The sequence below is a fragment of the Crotalus tigris genome, unplaced genomic scaffold (genome assembly GCF_016545835.1).
Source record: "Crotalus tigris isolate CLP2741 ecotype Arizona unplaced genomic scaffold, ASM1654583v1 scf7180000024429.2167931701:2281839, whole genome shotgun sequence".
In the NCBI taxonomy this organism is placed as follows: domain Eukaryota; kingdom Metazoa; phylum Chordata; class Lepidosauria; order Squamata; family Viperidae; genus Crotalus; species Crotalus tigris.
The window spans coordinates 914,052-926,223 of record NW_024100596.1 but is presented as its reverse complement, the minus strand read 5'-3'; the positions used below and the strand labels follow the sequence as shown (position 1 = coordinate 926,223).

Below are 12,172 nucleotides of genomic sequence, written 5' to 3'. Positions count from 1 at the left end.
AATATGATATAATAATTAAGGGAAAAGAGGGAATTTTTAATAACGCAATCTTAGATATGTATGAAAGATTTTGTTATTGGACTATTGACTACCCAACCACCATGCTGCTTCCTAAACACTTGATGTAAAATTGAAAAATAAATAAAACTTGTTTTTTTAAAAAAGAAGCAATGGATGCAAACTAACCAAGGAGAGAAGCAACCTAGAACTAAATGTCCTGACAGTTAGAACAATTAATCAACAATGTGCCTCCAGAAGTTGTGAATGCTCCCACAATGGAAGTTTTTAAGAAGAGATTAGACAACCATTTGTCTGAAATGGTATAGGGTTTCTTGCTTGAGCAGATGGTTGGACTAGAAGACCTCCAGGGTCCCTTCCACCTCTGTTATTCTGTTATTCTAGTTTTGCAAAGGTCTCTATGGCAGATCAGCTTTAAGTCTTTGTCTAGCCTGTGCCTATAAGGACCATTGCCAGATCCACCCAGCCGCATAGTATTTCTTGGATGTGTATCTCTATTAGAATTTTTCTTCTGCTGAAAGCAGCCTAAGTTTGCTTAGTGGCAAGATATGGAAAATAAGCATCCAACTCCTAGTGTAGCATGGGGACAAAACAGGAAAGGGCAACATTTATGGGGCTATAGACTATATGCTGTTAATGTGATTAATTTCAGGAACTGGACTACAATGGTATGATATCATATGTACTGGAGATATAGTGTGTGCTTTTCCTCTTCCTTTTCATGTTGAAAAACCATATGAAATTGCACCTCTTGTACAACCCTGATGAGTCCTCAAGGCTAGGGGGAAAAGGATTCAGTAGCCACATGATATTCATAGTCTGACAATCACACCCATGTGGGATAGAACTTCTGCCAGAATAAAACTCAGTAAACCTTAATGTACACAATATCTGTGGCTGCTATGCATGCAGATCAAACAAAAAGTGGTTTGCCTACTATCTGTTACTGTATCTCTCTAGTAAAGTAGACATTTTATTTTGCAGGAAAGGAAGAAATATTTAAAAATGAAAACATCAGCTATTCTCCTCCAGGCCTATGTCCGAAGTTGGAAGGTGAGGAATTAAGTGTAATGGATATATAACCAGGCATTTAAAGATTCTGGATTGAGGGCAAGGTTAACCATTGTAATTTCTTGTAATTAAGAAATCGGAGATGTGTTCCTAAATTTATCTTTATTCATCTTCTTCCATGTTCAACCATTATAGAACAAAATCTTTGAAGATGTGCATTCATAGTATTCTGTTCTCTTGAGCATAGTCAATATATGACAGTCTTCCAATATCCCGCTGCCTTTTAGATATCCTAAACTTAATGTTCCTAGTTTTCACCAAGATGCTAAATAGAAGGATGAATAAATGAATTTTCATACAATTTCCTGAATATTGATAACTTATAATTTTGAAATATATATGCAAACCACAGATATACAGTAAATGACTCTGCAGAATTTCAGGACAGAAGTAGATGTAATATGTGATGTTCACTTGTCTATGAGATTAATAGAAATGAACAAACAGCTCACTCCTCCCCCCCCCTCAAAAAAACAAAACCTGGCTGTTTTGTATACCAGACATGATATGGGAAATGGATATCACAGTTGCATGTATTGAAGCTAATAAGATTACTGTGCTAGATAAAGTATGCAGCAGAATTTTGTTGATTGTATAGAAAATATTGGTTATTCCTGGTTTTCCAGTGGTATCTTCAATCCATTTTCATAATTTGAAGGGCCTTATAATCCTATTTCCCATCACCTTTGACATTTGAATTGGTATGATCCTATCAGTAGATGAGGAAACAGAAATGGGTTTTCCAAATGTCACAACAGCTTAATGCTATCAAAAGAAATTGTAAAAGGCAAGACTTGAGAGGAAGAAAATGAAAGCACTGCTTTAGTCGCTGGCTCAATATATTTAATTGTAGGTTCCCACCTATACTGTGCTGCCCACATCTTTTGCAAAGTCCTTTCTTTTTTTCTGAAACTTGATTTCTATAATACTTAGTTGCTCCTGTATACATCTTTAGGTGACTTCAGATAAAGTGGCAATACAGTTTATATCACATAATGCTATACTTGCAAATGTCCCGTCTCAAAGATGTAGTTTGCTCCATAATGGAGAAGACTCTTATCATATGTTACCCTGTATGCCAGCTAATTCACTATTTATTTTCAATCAATAAATACCTATAATATATATTGATGTTTATAATATATATATTATATTTTATTAGAAATGTTTTGGTAATATACAATATATATTTATAAAAAAAATATTTAATTTTTACAGATTAAATTAACTTAATTAAACATGTTAGGTTTCATTATGTTAATTTAATTAATGTGAAGAATGGTTGCAGGAATTGGGTATGGTTAGTCTGGAGAAAAGAAGGACTAGAGGTGACATGATAGCAGTGATGATTCAGTATTTGAGGGGCTGCCACAAAGAAGGGGGGGGGGATCAACCTATTCTCCAAAGGACCTGAAGGCAGGACAAAAAACAATGGATGGAAACTAATCAAGGAGAGAAACAACCTGAAATTAAGGAGAAACTTCCTAACAGTGAGAACAATTAACCAATAGAACAGCGTTGCCTTTAAAAGTTGTGGGCGATCCATCACTGGAGGTTTTTAAGAAGAGACAGCCACCTGTCTCAAATAGTATAGGGTCTCCTGCTTGAGCAGGAGGTCGGACTAGTAGACCTCTAAGATCCCTTCCAGCTGCATTCCGATTGAAGGCTATGCATTATGAAAAGTCTCTTTCTGAAATACTGAAGGATGTGCTAGTTGATATTGTTTATGAACAAAATCTATCACTTAGGTTAGAAAGAAAAGCTGTTGTAACCCTCTTTCTTTTTCTTTTCGGGGCCTTTGGAATAAAAGTAGAGCTCTGGCTTTTAAAGTTAATTTTAGCTTAAATCTCTGGTTGACAGTTCTACTGTGCCACAGTTTACACAACAAGGAATCCTGTGGCACCTTAGAGACTGATTACTATAACAACAGTCTCAAGGCAAATTATGAAAATGGAATCTGCTCACTCTCTCCCTTTTTCCTATGGGCTCCTTTGGGTTTCTTATCTATCCTTTCCCTTCCTCTACAGTCTCGTAAACTCCTACGAGAGTTAAGGGAACAGAAATGTCGCGCTCAGGCTGCCACCACCATTTCTGCTTACTGGAAAGGTTATCAGGTATGATTTGAGAACATGCCTAGATCTAAGCGCAGTGGCCATAATGAGCCTTCCCGTAATAATATCTCTTCTTTAATGCTCTGTTCCTAGGATGTTCAGCTTAAAACCTAAGCTACTCTCCTTTATTGAATACAGAAAAATCTGAATGAGTTAGAGTTAACTCTTGCCTTTGTAATACAGCTATCCTGAACATCACCTTCCATATAAAATGAGTACCAATTGACTTTCCCAAGAATTTCTCCCCTTATGGGAATCTATGTGGTACATTAAAAGATACCACTTTGCAAGAAAAGTTGCTTCCACATTCACAAAACTTTTCTCCCGGCTTTTTTCCAGAGGCAAAAGTGACATCCACATATATTTATATTGGTTCAGTAGAGATTAATAGTCATCCCTGTTTTCTTCTTGTGGAGTGTACTCTTTTCTTTAGAGATCCTATCTTTTTTCCCGTCACTCCTCACATATTCATGCAATCCTCAAGTTATAACCATTCAAAGTTACAATGGTGCTAAAAGACTAACAACCAGTCCTTGTACTTACAACCGTCACATCTTTGCAGCCATGTGATCAAAATTTGGACACTTGGTGACAGGCATATACCTAAAAGGTTTGCTGCATCCTGTAGTCGTGTAATTACCATTTGCAACTTTCCCAGGCAAAGTCAATGGGACTAGCTGGATTCACTTAAAGACCGTGGTGATTCATTTAATGGCCGTGGTGATTCACTTGACCATGGCAAAAAAGGTTGTAAAATCAGAGACAACCCACATGACTGCATCACTTAGCAACAGACATTCTGGTCCCAATTGAATTCCCACAATGACCCAGAGAATGGAAACAAGATGATTAGGTAATGACTTCCACAACGTTGCAACTGTGCAGGAATGTAGCTTTAAAAATAAAAATGAGAACAACAGTTGTAAATATTATAATGAGAGCCATAAGGAAGAACCAATTGTTCAGTCCTGAACTTTTATCCTTTGTGTACCAAGTCACAGATTTACTATCTGGTGCATTACCCAAAAAGAAATCTTAGCAAATAAAGATCTGAGAGCAGATAATATCATGAATAAAAAGTTTGCCCATAGTATTCCTATAACATCTTGCCAACATGTATTTTTCCTCCTCACAGATAAGGAAGGAGTATAAGAAATATTTCCGTACTGGGGCTTCTGAACGCATCGCCAATTTTGTTTACCGAAGACTGGTAAGTGGAATGACTTCAAACTGGAAAATAACTAGCAAAAAAAGTCCATTGAACTTTAATTAAGGAATTGAATACCTAGAACCTTTTGGGCTCAGTGTATCAAAAATTAGGAAAATACCTACTCTGACTTTCCTGTTGTCACCCCCACTCCCAAACAAAAGATCTAGGCCAGTCTGAACAGCGGCCCTTGACAGCACCATTGAGGCTGGTTCTGAAATAGAAACTTGATCCACATCAGTCCTAATACCACTGCTGCCACTCAAAAAGAGCACCTCACACCATTCCCCAAGGGATGTACCACATGTTTCTTACCTTCAACCAGTGTTTCTCTTTCTGGTGACAGATCCTATTCAAGGCTGCTCTGGATCTCACAAAGCCTTTGTTCTTGAAGCAGCTTTGCAGAATGTTCTTAAGTGGCCTCTGCAGTGTCCAAAAAAAAAAACACCAGGAAACCACGCCCCATTCTCAAGTATCTTTCAGAGGGTTTTGAGGCTGTGCAAGAGTTTATCCCATCCCCATGCAACCTCCAGGGCTTCCAAAAGTTGAGTAAGAATAGTGTGTGCTTCTAATAATGATTTATGATTTATGTATGCTGGCATGATACCCAGAGAATGGTGTGGAAGCTTTAACATTCATAGGTTCGCCATCATTGACCTAGAATAAGAACTTCTGCCTTTATAAGAGGATGTAGGTCTTGACATAGCTGCATGTATATAGTTTCCCATATATGAAGAAGTTGTAACTCCAGCGCTTAGTCAGGGAACAGTCTATATAACTCAGGATAAGAGTTTAGGAGATTTGGTCTTTGGAACGTATAGGCATGGTAAAAAGGCACTGACCTAAACTTTATGAATTGCTACCATTTTCAGTTACCAGATTCAAATGGTTAAATAATATCAGTGAAAGTACTCGCATGTGCACAGTTATCCTTTCTCACAAGCCATCTTAGTTACATTTATCTTGTTTTGCAAACTCAGGGATTGTTTGCTGAAAGCAGCTCCAGGTAACTAAAAGAACCCATGAAGACTCATTCACTCTTTCTAGTAGTACTTAATGTACTGCAACTTGGAAAGCTCCCAACAAGACACAGATGGCTGATTGCAGGTTGCCTAGTTTAAGGAGAAGAAGCAATTTTAGCATATATGCCTAAACCTAAGGAGCAGATCTTGTCATGGTTTGCACACAGCCCCAGAACTGTATCCTCACAGCCCCAGAACAATCAAGTTCTGGAATGAAGCCAGTGCAAGCAAGCAGTAGCTGCTTTTTGGCTAAGGACTGGCAATACAGTGCATGCTGTAATGCAAGATACTAGAAGGAAGCTATGTAGGTAGCTTCTTTCAGTTCAGGTTCAATAGCAGTGTTGAATTATTTATAAACTTTATGTCATCAGAATATACATGTACAGATAGTCCTTGACTTGCGACCACAACTGAGCCTAACATTTCTGTTGTTAAGGGAGACATTTGCTCACTGAGTTTTGCCCAGTGGTGGGATTCAAATATGTGAACAACTGGTTTTCTGTGTGGATGCCGCTTCCAGAAGTCCATTCTGGGTCTGGGCAACAAAAAATTAGCTACCGGTTCTGCCAAAGTGGTGCGAACTGGCTGAATCCCACCACTGGTTTGTTACAACCTTTCTTGCCATAGTTGTTAAGTGAATCACTGCAGTTGATAGGTTAGTGACTCAGTTGTTAAGTGAACATGGCTTCTCCACTGACTTTGCTTGTCAGAAGGTCGCAAAAGGTGATCACATCACCTTGGGACAAAGCAACGGTCATAAAAGTGAACCAAGCATCTGAATTTTGACCACATGATTGTGGGGTTGCTGCACGGGTTGTTGTAACTGTGAAAAATGGTCATAAGTCACTTTTTTTTTTCAGTGCCGGTGGTAACTTTGAATGGTCATTAAATCAACTGTTGTAAATCAAGGACTACCTGTAACCTTCTAACACAGGTCTCACAGTTTCTGCTTCTGTTCTGCTTATAGGTACAAAAATTCTTCTTGGGCCTGAAGGACAACCTCCCTTCCATGTCGGTGATCAACCACACTTGGCCCCCATCCCCATACAAATTTCTCACAAATACCAACCAAGAATTGAAGCAAATATTCCATCACTGGAGGGTTAGACACTACTTTTGACTCTTTCTATTCATTGCTCTTTCAGTCTAAATGCCTTGTTGGCATGTATCAGCCTGGTAGAGTAGACCATATATCATTTAGGTGTTTAAATCTACTTTTATTAGAACACGTAAGAGCATTTTGCAAATCTGAAAGTGCTTCTCTCCTTCCTCACTTTATCTTTCTGTGAAGATAAAGAGTAGCCAGCTGGAGGCATTTTCTCAGGTTGCTTAGAATGAGCTTAAGCTGTGTTTATGTAATGTTTGCCTTGATCAAGGATTTTCTCATGTCAGCTGTCAAACAGAATTCTGTGTCATTAGCCAGAATACTTGGTTAGTTTGTTCAATTCAGGGTATAATTGTCTGGGAAGATGTTTAAAAAGCCTGCTATTTCTGCACAGATTTATTTCATCCATATTACTGAAGATTCAATTGTGCAAGCAGCAATTTCTACTATTGTAGTAAAAAAGAAGGATTTCTTACTCACCAATGTCCTGCGATGTGGGGCATAAGTGGAGTGATTTCCCCCTTCGTGTTCCCTTCTTTAAGGCAAAGCAAATCGCACCATTAACTCCCCTCCATCCCCCACAGCATCAAGGGACACAGAACGCAAAAGGTTCAGGCCACACATCACTGGATCTTACCTTACCCCAAGTGCTGGCATTGCTGTGAAGGGCAATCAGATGGCCTCGTGGCTGGCTCCACCAGAAAAACTGTTAGCCAGAAAGCCTGGCTGATTTGTTCACCTCAGCCTGCAACAGCCAAAAGAAAAGCATTTAAACGCTCTTTATTTCTGCGCAGGAGCCAAGAGGGTACCTCACTTTCAAGAGGCATATTGAGTATTGTTTCCACCTAACTTTTATGCCTTCTTAAAACAAGGAAAATTATACCAAAAAATCATTCATTGGTTAACACAAACTCCTAAATCTAACACTTGCACACAGGTTTTGTCTAATCTGTAATATTCTTAGCAGTAACATGTTTCCTGCATTGTAATATATTGAGGGATGGGTTTTTTAATATTACAATGAAGCAGAGTTCTTTTATTACTAGACTGGAGCAGTCTATTCTGGTCAGCTGCATTCCTTTCCTTACTGCTTCCATTGTGCAGGCAGATGTTTAAAACTCTCCCCTCCCACTTCCTCAAGACCCTGAATACTGCTGGAATTGTCAGGTACCAAAATTTTGAAACCTTGCATGTGACTTTGCACATGCATGTGTAAAGGTAACTGAGCTGAATATATATCTTTGTTCCCAAACCACTTTAAGGAGTGTTTTTGTTGTTGTTGTTGTTGTTGTTGTTGTTGTTGTTTTTGGTCTCTGTACTTTATAAGAAGGAATGTCACCTTTTGTCCCTTCCCTTGTTGCTTGTTGCCTTTTTGGTACAGTGTAAGAAGTATCGAGATCAGCTTTCCCCAAAGGATAAAGAAGCCTTGCAGGACAAGTTGTGTGCCAGTGAACTTTTTAAGGGGAAGAAAAGTTTGTATCCTAAGAGGTGAGTTCAAAGCATGAAACTACACCACCCCAGGTCAAGAGGCCTTGACCTCCCCCAAAATAGTGCAAATTACAATCCAGGTTTTATGTTTTTCAGCCTCCCCCAGCCTTTCCGGGGGGAATACCTTGGTTTGAAGGAGAACCCCAAATATCGTAAGCTCCAAACCACGGCCAATGACAAGCTAGTGATGGCCGACTATGTGAAGAAAGTCAACCGAGGCGATGGAAAGGTGGGACATCTTATTAACCTGCTTTGGCTTCCAAGGAACTGCAGCAAGAACATGCCCAGTTTCTCACACTTTGCTCCTGTAAAGGGAAGAGTTCTGCTTATTGTGATCCTGGAATGAGCAAATATTTTGAAGCCTATATGCAATAACATTTTGGAGATTTCACACTCAATGATCAAAATAATAATTCTCAGAATGGGCTTCCTTGTGGCTAAAACTATTTTCCCTCCACCTCCTCTTTTTCTTAATTTATGGCCGCTGTCACTGAGGGCTAAAATAAAATACAGCTGCTAGAGTCCCATCTATGAGAAAGTTCTTATCAGGGAGTCCTTTTAGGGCATTTGCAAATATTATTTTGGCAGGCACTCTGTCAGGTGCTTTGGGAGGATTCTGTATTTATCCAGGTCATGTGTATCTAGCAGAAGCCTTTGGACAAGGGGAGGGGATGTTTTTGAGTTGCATAGCATGTCATGCAAGGCTTATGGGGCAATATAATATTACACATGGAAATAATGGTTAATTTAGGAATTAGGTTAATCCCATTGCATGAGTGAACACACAATAATAGCTCCTTCAAAGTCTGAGCCGCTATTTTATCAGCCACATGTTTAACAATCATGGCAGAAATCATGGCAGAGAATTGTTCCTTTCTTGCTGGGAAATAACCCAAGATCCTTACAAATACAGAGTAGCTAACCTTTCAGCTCAGACAAGCAAATATAGTACATGAAATAGGAGCTTTTCCTCTCTTCCTTTCAGACTTCTTCTCGGATACTCCTTCTCACAAAGAGTCACATCATCCTGGCTGATCTCAAGGCTGCTCAGCCCAAAACAGTGATCACCTTGAATGACGTTGAGAGTGTTTCTGTCAGTTGCTATTCAGATGGGCTTCTTGTTCTACACATTAGAGAGGTAAGTAGGAATTGGGGTTTGGTGGGGAGAAGAGGTATAAAAGATGACAGATAGTCATTTTGGGCTGTTCAAACAGCATTGAAAAAAGTGACTAATGACTGTGACACTCACCAAGAGACATTGTGACACAATAGTTAAAATGCAGTATTGCAGGCTAACTCTGCCAACTGCCAGCAGTTCGATCCTGATTGCAGCCTGGTAGTTCGAGTTCTAAATATATGGCATGAAAAATCATAAATTATAGATAGACAACAAGATAATCTTTGACAGGGCTTTTTTTCTCATAGAATGCCTAGAATGAAGTTCTGCCACTTTTTTTGGATGGAACCTTGTAGAGTAGGCAAGGCGGGTTGTATGACGTGTGTGAGTTCCGGCACTTTTTTTTTTAAAGAAAAAAAGCACTAATCTTTGGTATTACCGGTAGTTTGTCCACATATATATCTCTTGGCCTCTATCAGGACTCACTGAGCCCTGGTGGTTCAGTGATTAGATTGCGGTACTGCAGGCTACTTCTGCTGACTGTCGGCTGACAGCAGTTTGGCAGTTCGAGTCTCACCGGCTCAAAGTTGACTCAGCCTTCCACCCTTCTGATGTTAGTAAAATGAGGACCCAGATTGTTGGGGAGCCATAGGCTGACTCTGTAAACTACTCAGAGAGGGCTGTAAAGCACTATGAAGCGGTATATAAGTCTAAGTGGTATTGCTATTGCTATTTTCACACTTGACCATTGCAGCATCTCTATGGTCATGTGATCAAAATTCAGATGCTTGGCAACTGACTCATATTTATGATAGTTGCAGTGTCCTGTAGCTATGTGACCATAGCTTTTGCAAACTTTGGACAAACAAACTCAGTGGGGAAGCTAGATTCACTTAACAATCGTGTCGCCAACTTATCAATTGTGGTGATTCATTTAACAATTGTGGGAGGAAAGGTTGCGAAATGGGGCAAAACTCACTTAACAACTGTCTCACGGCAACATAATTTTGGGGCTCAATTGCGATCGTATGTTGAGGATTATCTGTACCATAGAAAGCTCCCTGTAGGCAATTTCATTTTGCTTTGGAATAGCAGAACTGCCCCCATTCAAGGTGTGAAGTTGCATCACGTTTAGGGTTTGGGGAAGAGCATATTTACAGTGCCAGAGTTGAAATAAAAACCCACTTGAGTTTAAAAAGCTAAACGTGATGTTCAACTTAGTTTCTTAAAAAATGGTTTGGAGGAACATACCTTCTTTGAAAGCAAAGGGAGTAAAAAGCTGGGCGTATATCAACAAGGCTATCAACTGACTGAAGGGTAGTTAAGCAGCAGTCGTACATATACAGGTAGTCCTCAACTCATGACTAGTCATTCACTTAGTGACCATTCAAAATTACTGCACACCCCGAAAAAGGGACTTATGATCCAGATTCAAAGTTCCAATGCTTGCCCTCAATACCACAGTCACATGACTGCATTTTGCTCATTCAACAGCTGGCCTGCATTTTTGGCTGCTTGCAGCATCCTAAGGTGACTGCAATTTATGATACTTTTAGCAGAAGCTGATGTTTACATCCAGTTTCCAGCAAAAAAAAAAAAACATCATGTAGCAGACAATGGGTTCACCTAACGTTTGTGGTGTTCATTTTATGACAGTCACTTTCACTTAATAGCAATAGCACTTAGACTTATATACCACTTCACAGTGCTTTACAGCTCTTTCTAAGCAGTTTACAGAATCAGCATATTGCCCCCCAACAATCTGGATCCTCATTTTATTGACCTCAGAGAAGGCTTTCCAGAAGAAACAAAAAAGAAGCCCAAGGGAGTGGGGGAGTCAGGGACATTTTGGTGGGGATGAAAAATCGTGGTGAGCATTGGGGCAAAAATGAAGAGATGATCTGAGCTGGCTGAAAGAAACAAGGTCAATGAGAGGGCCAGGGATAGAACTGGTGTGACTCCACCAGGACAGTGAATGGGGCTGGCCATGCAAGGGGATGGAAGAGAAGGAGATGGGCTTGGCAGCCATGCACATGGGCCTGTTCTCCGGAAGGGAAGGGGATACAGTCAAACTTGAGCCAGTCAAGATCAAACTGCTGGCAGTTGGCAGAATTAGCCTTCAATACCTCAATATTGCATTCTAACCAGAGCACCACCATGGCTCTGTGGCTAATGACCTCCACAAAAAAGGTAAAATTGGTGCAGTCATGTGGTGACCTGCTTTACAGCTGTCATGATTTGCAACTGAAACTGCAGGCTCAATTATAGTCATAAATCAAAAAAGTCATTTTTAAGGTATGCTTTTAAAGAGTGGGAATCTACGGCTGGGTAAATATATAGGGGGCATGCTTTTAATTAACTAAATCACAATTTTTTCTAGGAGATTTATCATTGAATTGCCTAGTATCTCACTGTCTTCTCCATAAACAGGATTTATTTCCAAAGCTGAGTTGTGTTTTAGTACAAAAGAGAGGAAGGGAAATAATCAAGGTTGTAAATATTTGGCATTTTACCTCAAATCAGCATTTTCCTTCTTGAAACAAAATTGGCTTTGCCTCACTTGGCTTAGGGCTATTTGTCATTAAAAGTTGTGGATCTCCTCCATCTAACTATTGCTTGTTTTATACTGGTCTCAACTCATTTGCGAGCCTTACAGTCTGTATCATTCTCAGAGTCTTTATCCATATGCCCCTTGCTCCTTTTTACCAACTTTGTCTAGACTACAGGTAGTCCTGATTTACAACCAGTCCTTTAGTGACCATTTGAAGTTACAACTGAAAAGAGTGACTTATGACCGTTTTTCATACTTAACGACCATTGCAGTATTCCCATGGTCACATGATCAAAATTCAGATGCTTGACAACTGGTTCATATTTATGATGGTTGCAGTGTCCCAGGGTCAAGTGATCCCCTTTTGAGACTCTCTGCCAAGCAAAGTCAATGGGGAAGCCAGATTCGCTAAACAACCGTGTTATTAACTTAACAACAGCAGTGTTTCACTTAACACATGGGTGTCAAACTCGATCACGTCA

General features: G+C 39.6%; 2 protein-coding genes across 5 annotated transcripts in view; one reads left to right on the top strand and one right to left on the bottom strand.

Annotated features, from left to right (window-relative positions):
- The window catches only part of LOC120302341 (sterol O-acyltransferase 2-like), a 120,386-nt gene extending 114,509 nt beyond the window's left edge, over positions 1–5,877 (bottom strand). For all 3 annotated transcript variants that reach the window (XM_039330553.1, XM_039330556.1, XM_039330555.1), the window contains exon 1: positions 4,723–5,877. The gene's annotated coding sequence lies outside the window, so the exon portion shown is untranslated. The remainder of the gene's footprint in view (positions 1–4,722) is intronic.
- Positions 1–12,172, top strand: part of LOC120302340 (unconventional myosin-Ia-like) — a 60,648-nt gene that overhangs the window by 46,461 nt on the left and 2,015 nt on the right. The window contains exons 21-27 of one of the 2 annotated variants that reach the window (XM_039330550.1): positions 1,003–1,071; positions 3,117–3,203; positions 4,336–4,410; positions 6,397–6,531; positions 7,916–8,022; positions 8,119–8,251; positions 9,008–9,160. In XM_039330550.1, coding sequence (XP_039186484.1) covers positions 1,003–1,071; positions 3,117–3,203; positions 4,336–4,410; positions 6,397–6,531; positions 7,916–8,022; positions 8,119–8,251; positions 9,008–9,160 — 759 coding nt within the window. The remainder of the gene's footprint in view (positions 1–1,002; positions 1,072–3,116; positions 3,204–4,335; positions 4,411–6,396; positions 6,532–7,915; positions 8,023–8,118; positions 8,252–9,007; positions 9,161–12,172) is intronic. The other variant, XM_039330551.1, reaches the window with a different exon arrangement.